The sequence below is a fragment of the Globicephala melas genome, chromosome 1, assembly GCF_963455315.2.
Source record: "Globicephala melas chromosome 1, mGloMel1.2, whole genome shotgun sequence".
Lineage (NCBI taxonomy): Eukaryota > Metazoa > Chordata > Mammalia > Artiodactyla > Delphinidae > Globicephala > Globicephala melas.
The window spans coordinates 145,271,934-145,289,574 of record NC_083314.1 but is presented as its reverse complement, the minus strand read 5'-3'; the positions used below and the strand labels follow the sequence as shown (position 1 = coordinate 145,289,574).

The 17,641-nt window shown below is 36.9% G+C and overlaps 1 protein-coding gene across 2 annotated transcripts in view; it reads right to left on the bottom strand.

Annotated features, from left to right (window-relative positions):
- EPS15 (epidermal growth factor receptor pathway substrate 15) overlaps positions 1–17,641 on the bottom strand; it is a 160,736-nt gene that overhangs the window by 85,735 nt on the left and 57,360 nt on the right. Inside the window, exons 9-12 of one of the 2 annotated variants that reach the window (XM_060305654.1) lie at positions 9,586–9,786; positions 8,600–8,745; positions 6,828–6,984; positions 2,520–2,605 (exon numbers count right to left, since the gene is read on the bottom strand). In XM_060305654.1, the coding sequence (XP_060161637.1) occupies positions 2,520–2,605; positions 6,828–6,984; positions 8,600–8,745; positions 9,586–9,786 (590 nt within the window). The remainder of the gene's footprint in view (positions 1–2,519; positions 2,606–6,827; positions 6,985–8,599; positions 8,746–9,585; positions 9,787–17,641) is intronic. The other variant, XM_030870101.2, reaches the window with a different exon arrangement.

The following is a 17,641-nucleotide window of genomic DNA, read 5'->3' as shown; positions in this document are numbered from 1 at the left end:
CTCACTTTTTAAAAAGTAATTTTAGGAGGTCATTTTTACAATGAGTATTACTATAAAAAGTTTCTAGGGAACAAGGGAATTAGGAAATACCAATAGGACCTGCTGTATTTAGATTCAAATCTAATTGTATTCAAGCCTGTTTCTACACAGTACGTGAGTATAAAAAAGAAACTCCAAATCAAGCAGTCCTGAGATTAGGTATTAGTTCTATTGCTTACAGGTTTGTATGACTTTGGGTAAAATAACCTCTCAAAGCATCTTAACTCCGTACCTATAAAACAGAACAGTAATATCTATCTCAAGTTACAAGGTTTTTGTGAGGATCAAATGAGATAACAAGTTATGAAAGCTCTTGGCATGGTGTCTGCATTTAACATACCTTCCATACAATGTATTAAATAATAATTTTTTCCTATTGTTATTCAAGTGCCTGAAGTTGGAGGAAAACTGTATTTCAGGGGAAAGGGAGGGGCAAATTAGGAGTTTGGGACTAACATATACACACTACTCTATATAAAATAGATAACCAACAAGCACCTACTATATACCACAGGGAACTACACTCAATATTTTGTAATAACCTATAAGGGAAAAGAATCTGAAAAAGAATAGGTATATATATGTATAACTGAACCACTTTGCTGTACACCTGAAACTAACACAACATTGTAAATCAACTATACTTCAACAAAAATAAATTTTTAAAAAACTTCAAAAAAAAAACTGTACTCCATTCATTCCAAGATATACTGATACCTATTTCACTGTCCAAAATCAAATAGTACCTTATAGTTGTTGGAATGCCATTGTTTATTTGGCAGTGGTTTTTTCTTTTTTCAGTGCTACATAATAGTGCATCCTGCAGTTAAAGGTTGCCTTAGATTTATTTATTACTTTTTTTAAACACATTATTGGAGAATAATTGCTTTACAATGGTGTGTTAGTTTGTGCTTTATAACAAAGTGAATCAGCCATACATATACATATATTCCCATATCTCCTCCCTCTTGTGTCTCCCTCCTACCCTCCCTATCCCACACCTCTAGGTGGTCACAATGCACCGAGCTGATCTCCCTGTGGCTGCTTCCCACTAGCTATCTATTTTACATTTAGTAGTGTATATATGTCCATGCCCATGCCACTCTCTCACTTCGTCCCAGCTTACCCTTCCCCCTCCCTGTGTCCTCAAGTACATTCTCTATGTCTGCATCTTTATTCCTGTACTGCTGGTAAGTTCTTCAGAACCCTTTTTTTTTTTTTAGATTCCATATATGTGTTAGCATACAGTATTTGTTTTTCTCTTTCTGACTTACTTCACTTTGTATGACAGACTCTAGGTCCATCCACCTCCCTACAAATAACTCAATTTTGTTCCGCTTTATGGCTGAGTAATATTCCATTGTATACATGTGCCACATCTTCTTTATCGATTCATCTGTCGATGGACATTTAGGTTGTTTCCATGTCCTGGCTATTGTAAACTGTGCTGCAGTAAACATTGTGGTACATGTCTCTTTTAGAATTATGGTTTTCTCAGGGTATATGCCCAGTAGCGGGATTGTTGGGTCATATGGTAGTTCTATTTTTAGTTTTTTAAGGAACCTCCTTACTGTTCTCCATAGTGGTTGTACCAATTTACATTCCTACCAATAGTGCAGGAGGGTTCCCTTTTCTCCACACCCTTTCCAGCATTTACTGTTTCTAGATTTTTTGATAATGGCCATTCTGACTAGTGTGAGGTGATACCTCATTGTAGTTTTTATGTGCATTTCTCTAATAATTAGTGATGCTGAGCATCTTTTCATGTGCCTCTTGGCCATCTGTATGTCTTCTTCGGTGAAATGCCTATTTAGGTCTTCTGCCCATTTTTTAACTGTACTGTTTGTTTCTTTGATATTGAGCTCCATGAGCTGTTTGTATATATCAGAAATTAATCCTTTGTCTGCTGCTTCATTTGCAAATATTTTCTCCCATTCTGAGGGTTGTCTTTTCATCTTGTTTATGGTTTCCTTTGCTGTGCAAAAGCTTTTAAGTTTCATTAGGTCCCATTTGTTTATTTTTGTTTTTATTTTCATTACTCTAAGAGGTGGGTCAAAAAAGATCTTGCTGTGGTTTATGTCAGAGAGTTTTTCCTATGTTTTCCTCTATGAGTTTTATAGTGTCTGGTCTTACATTTAGGTCTTTAATCCATTTGGAGTTTATTTTTGTGTATGGTGTTAGGGAGTGTTCTAATTTCATTCTTTTACATGTAGCTGTCCAGTTTTCCCAGCACCATTTACTGAAGAGGCTGTCTTTTCTCCATTGTATGTTCTTGCTTCCTGTGTCATAAATTAGGTGACTATATATGCATGGGTTTATCTCTGGGCTTTCTATTTGCCTTAGATTTAATAAGGTACACCGATTCCCATTTTAAGAACCATAGTACTTAACCAAATAAAGTACCACTTACCCAAGATATACATTAGAAACAGAGTGTGTGGATGTATTTATATAATCAGGTATAATTTTACTTTACATACCTCTGTAGGTCAACTATTTCATTGTTAAGGGTATCTAGCTCCTTAATAGCAGAGAAATCTGCGACAGGACTTGATCCTATGATGTTCTAAAAACAAAGAGTTCACAATTATAACATTATTACTATAAAATTCCATGCGGCAAAGCATTAAAAATGTTTAAAAGCACTATATGGATACATAATTTATGGTATTACTAACACTTTTAATTCACTTAAGAAAACCCTATCTAGTGCAATTTTACACACACACACACACACACACAGGCAGTTATATACTAAGACATTTTCCCTTAAACTCTCTAAAACCTGTTGTTCTGTAATATATACCACCACTTGAGATCCCAATGTCTTCGTCGTGTGATCTTAGCCTGTCCAGAATGTTGCAGTAAAGCAGATATCAGATTTATAAACTAATTCCTCCACTGAAGCATAAATTTCTTGGGGAGGTGAATTGTGATTTATTTGTATTTGTATTAAGTAAATGGTGGTTGATTTTATTTAATTCAAGAAGTATTTACTTTTATTAAATACTTTCAGTGTCTATTTAAAGTAAAACCAACCGCTCAGCATGTTCCATAGTAAATATTAATATCACCATACATGAAACTGTCTTATATGACATCCTTTACATATTGTTTTCTTTCAATAATGGAGGTATCAAAATTAGTCTCTGAATGGTATTTGTATTTAGAAAACCTAGCTGGGTTTATTCTGGGCTCTGCTGTTTTACTAGCTGCATGATCTTCACTGCAAAACAGGGAAATAATCTCTGCCCTGCCCTCTTTAAAAATTAAATAAATATTGCATATGAAGTCCCTCTACAAACTTTATGATATTTTATAAATGTAAGCTATTATTATACTTAACTTCCTCAACAGAATATGCTCTTGAAAGTTGGAAAGGCTCCCAATGACTTGCTTCCACCCTGGCTCAGTCCCCTTTGTGAACCATTTTTGATGCCTTATATAGCTGGCTGAAGTCAAGGCAAAAAGATAACTGCTCCTTCAAACACCTGACCTACACCCAATGCTACAACCAAACTGACAAATAACAGGATGATCATCATTAGGAAATGTTAAAACTGAGGCCTAAACATGTAAAACTAAGATATATTGAGGACCTTATTAGCAGAACATAAAACTTAGTATTATACTTATGTTGCTGTGAACTTAAGGTATGTCACCAACTTGCACAACAGAAGAAGAAACCTCAAAGTTCACAGTAACCTATCTGCTCACATTTATATAATGGTTTACAAATTTACTAAGTACTAATCTGAAAACTGGTCTGTAGGTAGGGCAGATATTATTATTAACCCCATTTTAGAGCTAAAGAAACATATTAAATGACTTGCTTAAAGTTGAACCCAGCTAGCTAATAGGCGATATTGATCAGGAGACTTCTAATCAAATTCAAGTGCTATTTCACATTATGCCCCTTGGCACCTGCATATTAAGATCATTTAGGTAAACGAAACCATTACCCTAAAAGCCAACTTGATAAACAGGTACATCAATAAAATGTGGCAAATAATTCCTTCTATATTTCTTTATGCTATACTGCATAACCGTCCTCATATGTTTTGTTTTGTTTTGACTATCAATACCAAAACTCATCCGTTAGGATTCAATTAACGCTATTCTCAATTTTATATTAATTACAGATTTGTACCAAATATGCCTCTTACTATGTTTTACTATTATGTGTTTCACTGACACATAGACCCTTATCATTCTAAAAAGTCAGAAATTTTAAAGTGGGTTTCTGAATGTGACAAGTATTTACTAGGATTTTAACTCTGCCCAAACTTGACTTATGAGCTAATTAAGCCTGGCCAGACAATTTGAAAGGCGAACAAAATGAAAAATTAGCACTTAGTCTCACTTTTATCACCAAGAGTAACTTACATCCCATAAGTGCTACTGAGAAATTTGCTATCAGAGGTGCAAGCAAACCAAGAAACTCAGGACTCCCATACCTGTTCTGTCACTCTAACTCAAAAAAAGTGACTCACATTTGACAGTCTTTCCCTATTAAAAATATCATCAAATAAGAAGAGTGAGACAAATAAGTTTAATTTCAAACAAGTTATATGGTAATACCATAGATGACTCCAGAATGAAGATTAGTGTACTTAGTTGGTATTGATAAGTGTACTTGTGTCACTCTCAATTGCTGACACAAAAATTAAACTCCTGTTCTAGAGCAATAAAATAACATGCAATCAGGAAGCAAAGAAAAAGTTCGGCTAACAGTATATAAAGTATAAGAAGGGCATATGAAGAAAAATGTACCATGTCCCCTTCTTGCAAAATATTTTCTCTCACCCTGTTTTGTGTATTACACAAAAATTCCACTTCGGTGATTTTAAGTGGATCAGAGAGCTTAGGGAAGGCAAGTTAAAATGCACACAAGGACCAAGTGACAGACATGTGACAAAAGCATGCTGTTTAGGTATTTTCTCTGCATTAACTTTGAGGCATAAACAACCTCTAATTTCAAAATGTTATCTTGTAAACCAAAAACCGTAATGCTAAAAAAGGCATAAAGTAAAGCTCTAACCTTGAGAGAGTAGAGTTAAGAAACTGACAGTACAAGAAAGGCGAAAAGCAGAGTGCTGCAGAATGGAAAAAATAGTCCAAACTAGAAAAAACACAGAAAGGAAAGCAACATTCAAAAAAGGATTAGTCAAAGCTGCAAAAAAAATGCAGTTCTAAAAAAATTAGATTATAAAGAGAAAAGAGATTATTTGAAAGACAAAACAAATGCAAATTTTAATTTTTAAGGTTAAAATTTTTGGTTTATAGATAGGACAACAGTGATAAAATCCCATTTTAATGAATAATACTGATATCTGACATGGACAAAAGTATCTATGCTCTAGTGAATGGACTTCAGTAAATCTACTTAATTGAAAATTCTGTATAGCAGATGCAACTCAAAGTGCCTACTAATGTTACAGAGACTTCAATGAACAAACAATTTGCTTCAGAAAGTTCTGCTGTATGTGTATTTTGTGTTGGTGGGAGACTCAGTGGGTATAAAATGAAGGCAGCAAGGAAAAAAAGCAATCTACATATGTGAAAGAAGATGAAACAACACAGTGTTCCATAACTGAGCAGGGGGCATAAATACAAATTTGTAACCTTTATCTTTCTGGGTGGCATCACTTTTAGCCTTCTCTACAACTTAGGGAACCCATGTTCTACATCAAAAGAAATCTCAGAAATTCACAAAATGCTCCCCCCAAAACACTCACAAAGCAGATAAAATCAAGTAGTTACTTAATGTGAAAATAAGAATAAAAACTCTTATATGTAACTTCTATATTTAGTGGCTATAAATTTCCATTTAGTTGACTTAGGGAAAAAATCCAATTTTGACTGTTACTAGATTTGTTAAAATGGGATTTTTTTAACCTATGTGACAAAATTAATGCAAGACATTCTACTGACATTTTAAAGAGAACTCTCCTGATACCAAATATGTGACAACTCCTATATAGGTAACTCTGAAGAATCACCACATCCATGGTTACTTTGTAGGTCACAAGATACTTAAAGACACAAAGTATGGACGGCAAACAGCCACTAGAGCATGCAAGTCCTTTTAAAGCTCTATTATAAGGCCAAGATATTATAAACCACAATATTAGGAAGGGTTTCTAGATGAGAAGAGAAAAATCAAGGTACAGCATTACTGAAACATGTAGTTTTGAAAATTCCCACTGCTGGCCAGAACCAAAAGTAGCTAAAACCTGTTTCTAGCTGTTCAGATATGAAATTCGGTTGTATGCTCAGGAATAGAGGGTCATCTATATGGTGAAAACCACACAGACTTTTCCTCAACAAGTTTTTCTTTTCTTTTTTTTAATGTAAAATTGACAAAAAGCAATCATAATCTCCTAGATTTTGTTTTCAAATCTGTATTGTTTTCTCCAAGAGTGAATTATCAAATGAAATGCAGTAATTTAATTCTTATAGGTTTCATTTAAAATTTACACTGTATTCATAAAAATTAATTTACATATCCACGGGGGAAAAACAAGACCACATTTTCCAGTTTTAAGACTGGAAAGTATGGTTGTCATATGTGTAATGAATGGTGGGATAAATGAGCTGTAGCCCAAGGATATCATACAAGGTATTCCAACATATTTATAGGCACAAATTAAACCGTAAACAGTATACTGCTCTGTTTCTAGCCAGATACATTTTCTCCACTATTCCATACAAATCGATTCTGTCACCTGGCATAGCATTTGTTCTTTTCTGTTAATGCATTAAGGTTTTCTCTTAAGTTGTCTTACCTTTTGTAAAGTGGCCCTATCTGACGGTGGAATCATCTCAGGAGTAAGAATGTGAGGAGGATCGATGCCCTTTATTAACTTTTGATTGATTAAGTGAAAAGCCAAGGCAAACTGATCTTTTGAAAGCTTCCCACAGTCCTTTGTGTCACATAATGCCCTGTACAAATAAACAAAAAGAACAGTATGTAAATGTCACAATTACCATTCTAAAAATCCAGGGGAAAATTAATATGACTATGTAGCTTTGAAATAATCACCAGTTGAATTAAAAAATAAAGTCATACCAACTTATGGCTAGCCAAAAACTCACTAAAATGTTAGAAGAGAGTTATTGGCTAAAATGGTAAGAAAAAGAGACTGTTCACCTTGGTGCTGAGCAGGGTCCTCTAATTTGGGTTTGCTCTGTGCTTTCTTACCAATTTCCAGAACCGCTACGGAGTAAAAGCTGTGGTGGGCCAAAGAATTCCAACATTCTCTACTCCCAACATTTTCAACATTAAAACATGTTAAAAATGAAACCTAAGTTTCAACAAATTTGGTTCGTTAGTGGCATTAGAATGATTCTAAAACAAGCAAAATACTCCATGTCGGCTTGTTTCCTACAACTTTTGAAGTAGGAGGATGTCAGGATCACCGTCAAAGAAAAATAACAGCTGCAAATGGAGATCACGTGTGGAGAGAAGGCAGCAATCTGGAAACCTTTACAAAAATCACTTGAAGAGAAACAGCAAATGTCTTATTCTATTTGCTTCCCCCCTCCCCCGCCTTTTGTTTTTAAGGTCAGCTTTCTAAAGTCCTGATCTGTTTGATTCATTGAAAAACAATGTGGCCTGATTAAAAGACTATGGGCTATGGTGTCAAAGAAACCTTACATTCCAGCTTTTCTACTTATTTCTTCTTGTGACATTGGCCATATTTTTTAACCTCTCCAAGCCTTAGTTTCTTCATCTATAAAGTGGAGATTACACCTATCTTGCAAGGTTACTGTGAGAATTAAAGACAAAGTACATAAAAAGTCTGGGCATAATGGCAAACCCATGACAGCTGCCATTTATTCAGCATAGTGCCTAGCCTAGGCACTTGAAAGTGGCAGCTATCACTAGCTACATATATTTAATCTTTCCCAGCCTTGGGTTCTTGTTCCTTTTAAAGCAGATCTGCTGTCCTTTGTTCTTTTCTAAGTTCCTCTTTGCAACTATATGGTTTCACTTCTGATGTTTGCTGCCCCTTGAAAACCTCATGATAACTAATCTCAGTATAGTCAGGTGGATTGGCAGCAGAAACACTATAAAAAGCATTTTCATTATATTATCTCATTTAATGTGAAATTCATTAGAGACACTAAAGTTTGTCATTTTTAAAGGACCAAGTGTATAGTTCCCACGTAAAGGTATAAAAGTATACATATACCCTATAGAAAGAATTATACAAGTATACCTTGAAGATTCTGGATTTGTTTTATATTGTTTAAATTTCAGAATTTTGGATTCTCTCTTAAAAACTGAAGTTTAATTAGCTGATATAAACCAATGCTGGATTTTAACATTCTAGTAACCATTAACTGACACTGTCAATCTAATAAAACTATAGGTAACCCATTCTCAAGCTTTTGTCCACTATCCAGAAGAAATCATCAGACTTAAATTTTTCTCTACAAAGAATTCTAAACAAAAACTGTGCTACTTACAAATGCCTAAAAATAAGAATCTACAAAACTAGAGTTGATACAAAACCATATTTGTTTTTTAAATCACTTAAATATTAACTCTTACCAAATATGGGCTAGTAAGGCAGAAGGTAAACCTGTCTTCAGGAAGATTTCACGGACTTCCAATCCAGACACAAATCCATCCATATCTTTATCAGTTTTCAAGAAGATTTCATCATATTTAGCTTTTTCTGCAGGGGATACAACCCACTACAGGAAAAAAATATATATATAGTATTTCCACCAAAATGAAACAAACTTTGAAGTGTCCCTCTTTCAGCCCATGACAGTAACTTTCACAAATTCTGCGCAATTCTACCCCACTAACTATAGCAAGTGTGTCACTTCCATCACACCCCAATTGAAATGCTGTGATGAAGAGAAAATTACAGAATAAAAATACAGGTTAGCTATAGGGACTGTACTTAAAGATGTCCATTTTACTTTTTTTTAAGTAATGAGTAAATTCAAGCACAGTTAACTCTTGACTTATGAATGACCACATTAAGATGCGTAACTAGGAGAGTCTACATAAACAAAAGATTCAGATAATTCTAAATCTCCATTTTTTTATAGTTTCATTCCCCGTTCTTAACTGTAGCCAAACTGGCTGATCTGCATATTCTGTCATTATTTTCCTTTACTCAACCTAACAAGAAGCAGGTTGTAGGAAAAAAAAGGCCTTGAACAACCCCAAATTGGAAAATTTGATCCCAAAGAATCAAGAGTTAACTAGAGATTAAACAAACAAAACATCTATTCACTTTGCCAGGGCAAGCATGCCAGATTAACATGGAGCATCTTCTTTCTCCAACTTTAATTCCAGGTAGATCAAGGCAAAGCCAATGAAACATCCATATGACCTAAGTAAGGCCAAATGCAGGAGAGGATTGTCTTCTCTAGGACATCACACTATATAGGTTCAACCAGAGGGAGCTCTGAATTTTTGATCCCTTTGATTGCTCCTTCTATCTTCATCAAGCAATCAACTGTTAAATGCCATGCATTTTGTTTTTTAAAAATAGTCCTTTAACACTGATAAATCTATACCTGTCTTAACGGTGCTTTGGTAGGTAAAATGCCTACAGGTGGTAAGGAGTGATAAGGTTCCTTGGCTGACGTTGAAGAGGGGATCAACCGCACAGAGCCTGATATACTGACCGTTTTCCTCTTAGAAGGTGGCACCAAGGCTGGAGGCAAGGACACTGGCACAGGTTCTTTCTCCAATGCGCAGTATACCAAAAACATGGCCTTCAAAACAGATGAACCAGGGTCATATATATTAAAATCATTTAACAACAACCACCCACGAACTGATTATTGCTCAAGAAAAAAGCATCTTCAAGCTGCCTCAAATCCTTTTATTAAGAAATTAGGCTGGGAAGGAAAGAAAGAGGAAAAGAGGGAGAGATGAAAGGAAGGACGGAGAAAAGGAAATAAATCAAAACTAAGCAACTTTTAGGAAGATATCCTAAGCAGTAAAAACTTAGACACACACCCTTCAAGTAAAGGTCTTGTAATGTCAAAAGAAAACAACCTGGGGAAAAAAATATTTGCAAAGAAAGAATTAACTTCCCTAATATATAAAGAATACTTAGATATTAACAGAAGAAAACCACAAAATCCAGTAGGAAAATAGGCTAAGAGTATTAACAGATACTTTACAGAAAAGTATATATCACAAATGGCCCATCCTTTAACTTATAAAAATATGCTCACTTTCATTCGCAAGAAAATGGCAAGTTAAAACTATATGAAAATACCATTTTCTTTCTAATGGCAAAGGTCCAAAGTTTCATAACACAATTTGTTAGCTAGACTGGGCAAACAGGCACTCTCGTACATTGCCAGTGAGAGCTCAAACTGGTACCAAGACTACTGAATGGTACTCTGGCAACATCTACCAAATTACTTATTTCCCTTTTGGCTCAGAAATCTGACATCTGGGAGTCTATCCTCAGATATCCTCTACCTGCCTACATAGGAAATGCTGTATGAAATAGGTTTTTAATTATAGAATTGTTTGTATTAGCACCCAAGTGCTCATCAGCAAAGACTGGTTTAAAAAACTATGGTATACCCATACAATGAAATACTATCAAACAAACCAACCCCCCACCTGCCCAAGAAAAAGCAAATCCATGGGAAATATTCTGTATCTTAACTGTGGTGGTACCTTCACAGATATATACAATTGTCAAAACTCATCAAATTATATACTTAAATTGAATGCAGTTCATTGTATGTAAAGTAGTCCTTAATAAAGCTGACCAGAAAAAGAATCATGGAGCCCTCTGTGTCAAAAGATATCCAAGGGGCTTCCCTGGTGGCGCAGTGGTTAAGAGTCCGCCTGCCGATGCAGGGGACACGGGTTCGTGCCCCGGTCTGGGAAGATCCCACATGCCGCGGAGCGGCTGGGCCCATGAGCCATGGCCGCTGAGCCTGCGCATCCGGAGCCTGTGCTCCGCAACGGGAGAGGCCACAACAGTGAGAGGCCCCAGTAACGCAAAAAAAAAAAAAAAAAGATATCCAAGATACTATGTTAACATGAAAAAAGTATAGCGGTGAACAGTGTGTATGTATAATAATAGTGTGTAACCTTTATGGTAAGGGGATAATAATTATTCATATCTGTTTTCATTAAGAAATTCTATGAGGATAAACGAGAAAGGAAGGATAAATAAGAATATATAGAGTAGGTGTAAATGGAGCAGTAGAGGGCAAGGATGGGACTGACATTTTTTTCCACTGAATATCTTCTTATATTGTACTGATTTCTGAACCACGAGAATGTATTACCTATTAAAATTATTTTTAATTATTAAATACAAAAAACCCCACAAACTTTCTATTTCCAAAAGCTTGAAACTCCAGAAAGAAAACTACTTTCAACCAAATTCACAATATATGTAATATTATTTCATACTTTCAAACAAATTCACAATATATGTAATATTATTAGCTTGGCAATGAGCTAAAAGAAGTGACTAACATGCACATTAAAGGTCAGCATTCCTCTTGCTACAGATGGGAGTCATTTCCTGGAAAAGTGGACACTTGAAGCAAAAAAGCTATGTCAGCCATCTGCTGCCAACAGACAACACAGTTTTTCAAAGTTAAAAAAATATATTACTAAGTTCATGTTGCCTTGAAAATAATTTTCCTGACAAAACTGAAGTAAAAAACTTTTCCACCAAATAAAATAGAAAAAGTGAACAGTATACAGTTGAATTATGATTTTGTTTGTTTTCTTATTATATTGTACTTTATCCTAATCAAAGCATGTCACTGAAACAAACACAGCAACTAAATCAAATGATGTACAACGCTTGAAACCTGGCCAGCAACTAGTTTTTAAACTGAAATGTACTAGCAAATGCATTTGCACAGTTAGAGACAGACACTTAACTAAGAAGCATTTCATATATCTTTTTGATGATTTCAAGGTAAATGCATCAAAAATAAACCTAAGCTTACTCATGGACAGAGACAGCAGGGAAAGAGGGGACTAGATTCACTGTTGCAGTTAATTACCACTAGCTGTTCTCTTTCTTTGATTTTTTTCCATCCTCTATGCTTTTAGGGAGTATTTCTCAAATTTCTGGCCATTAGAATCACCTGGAGGGCTTGTTAAAACACAGGTTTTTTGACACAACCCCAGAGATTCTTATTCAGTTGGTTTGAGGTACGGCCTGAGAATTTGCATTTCTAATATGTTAACTGGTGATGCTGACGTTGTTTATAGGAGACCATGCTTTGAGAACCAGTATTTTAGGAGTTTCCTAAGGAGTTTTGTTTGCTCGTTGGTCTACTCAGTCAGTTGAACTCCCAGTTTTAATTTCTAATAATAGCAAACTAGGATGAAATATCAGATGTTTGTTGTGTTTTCCAACTAATACACGTTTCCTTCATCAATTTAGTTCAACAAAACATTTACTGCAAAACTTCTAGCCAGCAGACACTGTGCTAGGCATTACAAATACAGAAGTGAAGAGATCTCTCTCTTTTTTTTTTTTAAGAAGATGTTGGGGGTAGGAGTTTATTAATTAATTTATTTATTTTTGCTGTGTTGGGTCTTTGTTTCTGTGCGAGGGCTTTCTCTAGTTGTGGCAAGCAGGGGCCACTCTTCATCGCGGTGCGCGGGCCTCTCACTATCACGGCCTCTCTTGTTACGGAGCACAGGCTCCAGACGCGCAGGCTCAGTAGTTGTGCCTCACGGGCCTAGTTGCTCCAGGGCATGTGGGATCCTCCCAGACCAGGGCTCGAACCTGTGTTCCCTGCATTAGCAGGCAGATTCTCAACCACTGCGCCACCAGAGAAGCCCCGAGATCTCTCATTTTTACAACCCAACAGAAGCAGCAAACATGTAAAAAGTTGATTTCAGTGCTATGTGAACATGTTGAGAAAGAGAAAGAGAGATGTGTAATAAATCTCCAAGTGCCAAAAACTCTTCATATAATGAGGATCCAACAAATGCTACTGACAAAAATTTAGACCACTTTCAGTCTAAGAACTTAACCTGACAGAAAAATTTAAGACTTAGTAAGAATGTAAAAACCAATAGATAGATAGGAAGACAGAATACCAGGTAAAAGGAGCATGAGTCTACCTCTCCAAAGAGTAGAGAAAGATAAGAGGGAAATTATAGTGAAGAAACCTGGCGAACACCACCTTAACCAAGTGATGAAGGTTAACATCACCAGTGAAGGCATGTGGATATCATGTAACCCCCCACCCCTGATAAATGCAACGAGAAAGATATTCTACATCTGTGATACTCTTTCCAAAAACCCATACCCCCAGTCTAATCATGAGAAAAACATCAGACATACCCAGCTAGTACTCCTAGACAATGTCAAAGTTATTAAAAAAAAAAAAAAAAGCAACACTGAGAAACTATCATAGACTAGAGAGACTAAGTAGACATAGAAATTAAATGTAGTCTGGTAGCCTAGAAGGGATCCTGGGACATAAAGGAAACACTGGTGAAATGCATTTAAAGCCTAGAGTTCAATTAACAGTAATGTACCAATGTTGGTTTTAGTTTTGACATATGTACCATGGCAATGTAATATGTTAATAGTAGGGGAAGTGGGGTGAAGGGTACTGAGGAAATCTCTGTACTCTATCTGCAACCTTTCTGTAAATTTAAAACCATTCCAAAATTTAAAGTTTATTTTTTAAAAAACAAATAAACAAAAAAACAAAAACAGCATGATTGGGACTTCCCTGGTGGCGCAGTGGTTAAGAATCCACCTGCCAATGCAGGGGACATGGGTTCGATCCCTGGTCCGGAAAGATCCCACATGCCACGGAGCAACTAAGCCTGTGTGCCACAACTACTGAGGCTGTGCTCTAGAACCTGCTAGCCACAACTACAAAGCCCACGCACTGCAACTACTGAAGCCCACGCACCTCTAGGGCTCGCGTGCTACAACCACTGAAGCCTGCGTGCCTAGAGCCTGTGCTCCGTAACAAGAGAAGCCACTGCAATAAGAAGCCCGTGCACCGCAACAAGAGTAGCCCCCGCTCGCGGCAACTAGAGAAAAGCCCACATGCAGCAACAAAGACCCAAGGCAGCAAAAAAAAAAAAAAAAAAAAGCCCAGCATGATCTAGAAGGTCCAGGCTCAGCCCTGGCTCTGCCACTAACTGATCTGCTTAGAGGAGCTAATTTACAAAATCTTGTCCAACTCTAAAAATCTATGAAAAAGCATAAGCATAAGCTCATTTACCAAATAGTAAATTACTAGATTTAGGGGTCTTCCCTTTAAGTTTGAAAGCCATGGTTTCCAGCTCAATAAAACAAAGAACTATTTCATAGAATAGGACTGCATACTGGTGGAACTCATCCCAACAAAGGAAACAATAAACTTTAACATGATTATTAGTCACTTCCCTTGGTTCAATACCAAGACCATAATTTTATATACATTTTGAGTTTTCAAACAAATACCAGAGAGGAAAATTTGGCCCATTTGCAAAATGTCCCCTTAATGCCCTGTCAGAGACTCTCTCCTAACCTAAGTCAGAAGTAAAACTCAGGAAGATGTATTTCCAATATCCTTATTCTCTAATCATAGAATTCATCAATGAGCAAATAGAATACCAATAATAGTCACAGACATTTTAAAAAATCAACATTCAAGGATATAGAAATTATTTTTTAAATCCACTTTATTTTTGTGTGTATACATACACACATGCCCCTCTCAAAAGTCATTTTATGAACTACAGAAATGATTCCTGAAAGTAAGTCTTCAAAAGTCATTTTAGTTGTGGCCAGAACACCCAAGGCATGCTAAGGCCTGACCTTTACAAATTCAGTTAAAAAAAACCGAAAAAACCTCCAAGATATTCTAGATTATGGATTTTTAATTAAACCACTAGGTTTCAGAGAATATAAAAAAGCATTTACATTTGAAAAGAAATAAGGACCATTCATTAAAGATTCACAAGGCAAGAGAAGTTATACAAGTTAGAATATCTCACTAACTTCAACTTTATTTATTCCAATTAAAAAAGTAAACCGACCAAAAATCCCATCTACGCTATAAAAGGAAAGAAAGAATTTGGTTTGGTTAAGAATTTTTAAAGATAAGTCTTAAACATAAAGACTCAGGTTCAACCAAGTTCTGGTTCATTAGTGAAATAAGAAGTTACTCTTTTTAAAAATCCATATTGTAATTCAAGAAACCAAATTAGAATTTCTCATTAACTTCATTTTTATTTATTCCCATTCAAAAAATAAACATACACTTTGGCTTTGGGACAAATGCCTGCATGTGGCCACATGTGCAGGAGAAAAGAGCTCCTGTATGTGCCCCAACATCTGAGGAGGGCCATGCTGACTTTTATCCAGGATGTTTTTTTCTTAAATAGCAGCACAGAGCCTTCCTTTTTCTGAATGCTCCCACATGGTTTACGCTCTACTTTCTCAGGGTTTACCAAAGATGACTGTATACAAGCTACATTAACAAGACCTGGTAACAGCGCTCTTGGGACCTCTGTGCTGTTCCTGCTGGAGCACCCAGTGAGGAAAACAAGACAAGATGGTGGAGTAGAAGACCTTGAGCTCACTCCTCCCATGAGAACACCAAAATCACAACTAACTGCTGAACAATCATCAATAAAAAAGACTGGAAACTACCAAAAAAAGATATGCTACATCCAAAGACAAAGAGGAAATCACAACAAGATGGTAGGAGGGGCACACTTGCGATATAATCAAATCCCATACCTCCTAGGTGGGTGACCCACAAACTGGAGATAATTATATCACAGAAGTTCTCCCACAGGAGTGAGAGTTCTGAGCCCCACAAGAGGCTCCCCAGCCTGGGGGTCTGGCATTGGGAGGAGGAGCCCCCAGAGCACTTGTCTTTGAAGGTCAGTGGGTCTTGATCACAGGAATTCCACAGGACTGGGGGAAACAGAAACTTCACTCTTGAAGGATGCACACAAGGTCTTATTACCAGGAACCAAGGCAAATGCAGTGAATTCACAGGAGCCTAGGCCAGACCTACCTGTTGGTCTTGGATGGTCTCGTGCAGAGGTGGGTGGTGGCTATGACTCTTTTTTGGGACATCAAAGCTGGTGGCAAACATACCCAGGAGTGAAGGCCGACATCTTACTTGGGACATTAACACCAAGACCTGGCCCCACCCAACAGCCTATAGGTTCCAGTGCTGGGGTGCCTCAGGCCAAACAACCAATAGGGCAGGAACACAGTCCCACCCATCAACAGACAGGCTACCTAAAGACTTCCTGAGACCATAGCCACCTCCAGACACGCCCCTTGACATGGCCCTGCCCACCAGAGGGCCAAGATCCAACTCTACCCACCAGCGGGCAGAGATATGCCCCTCCCACAGGAAGCTTTACCAGCCTCACCCACCAGTGGGCAGATACCAGAAGCAAGAAAAATACAGTCCCAGTGCCTGTGGAACTCAGCCTGCAAACAAAGGTCAGAACCTATCCCGGGACCAGCTGGTCCCTGGTCATTGGGTGATGAGAGGGGGCGTGTACTGCTGGGACACATACGACCTCCCCTACAGAGGGCCATTCCTCCAAGGTCAAGAAACATAACTAACCTTCCACATACATAAAAATACAGATAGAACCTTAGACAAAATGAGATGGCAGAGGAGTATGTTCCAGACAAAAGAACAAGATAAAACCCCAGAAAAACAACTAAGTGATGTGGAGATAGGCAATCTACCCAAGAAAGAGTTCAGAGCAATGATCGTAAAGATGATCCAAGAACTCAGGAAAAGAATGCATGCACAAAGTGAGAAGTTAAAAGAAGTTTTCAACAAAGAATTAGAAAAAATAAAGAACAACCAGAGTTGAAGAATACAATAATTGAAATAAAAAATAAACTAGAAGGAATCAACAGAAGAATAAATGAGGCAAAAGAATGGATAAGGGAGCTGGAAGACAGGGTGTTGGAAATCACTGCCACAGAACAGAATAAAGAAAAAAGTCTGAAAAGAAACGAGAACAGTTTAAGAGACCTCTGGGACAACATCAAATGCACCAACATTAACATTATAGGGGTCCCAGAAGGAGAAGAGAGAGAAAGGGCCTGAGAAGATACCTGAAGAGATAATAGCTGAAAACTTTCCTAACATGGGAAAGGAAGCAGTCACCCAAGTCCAGGAAGCGCAGAGAGTACCATACAGCATCAACCCAAGGAGGAACATGCCAAGACACATAGTAATCAAATTGACAAAAATGAAAGAGAAAGAAAAAATATTAAAAGCAACAAGTGAAAAGCAACAAATAACATACAAGGGAATCCCCATAAGGTTATCAGCTGACTTTTCAGCAGAAATTCTGCAGCCCAGAAGGGAGTGGCATGATACCTTTAAAGTAATGAAAAAGAAAAACCTACAACTGAGAATACTCTACCAGCAAGGCTCTTTTTCAGATTTGATGGAGAAATCAAAAGCTTTACAGACAAGCGAAAGCTAAAAGAATTCAGCACCACCAAACCAGCTTTATGAAAAATGTTAAAGGAACTTCTCTAGGTGGAAAAGAAAAGGCCAAAATGAGAAACAAGAAAATTACGAAATGGGAAAGCTCACTGGTTAAAGCAAATCTACAGTA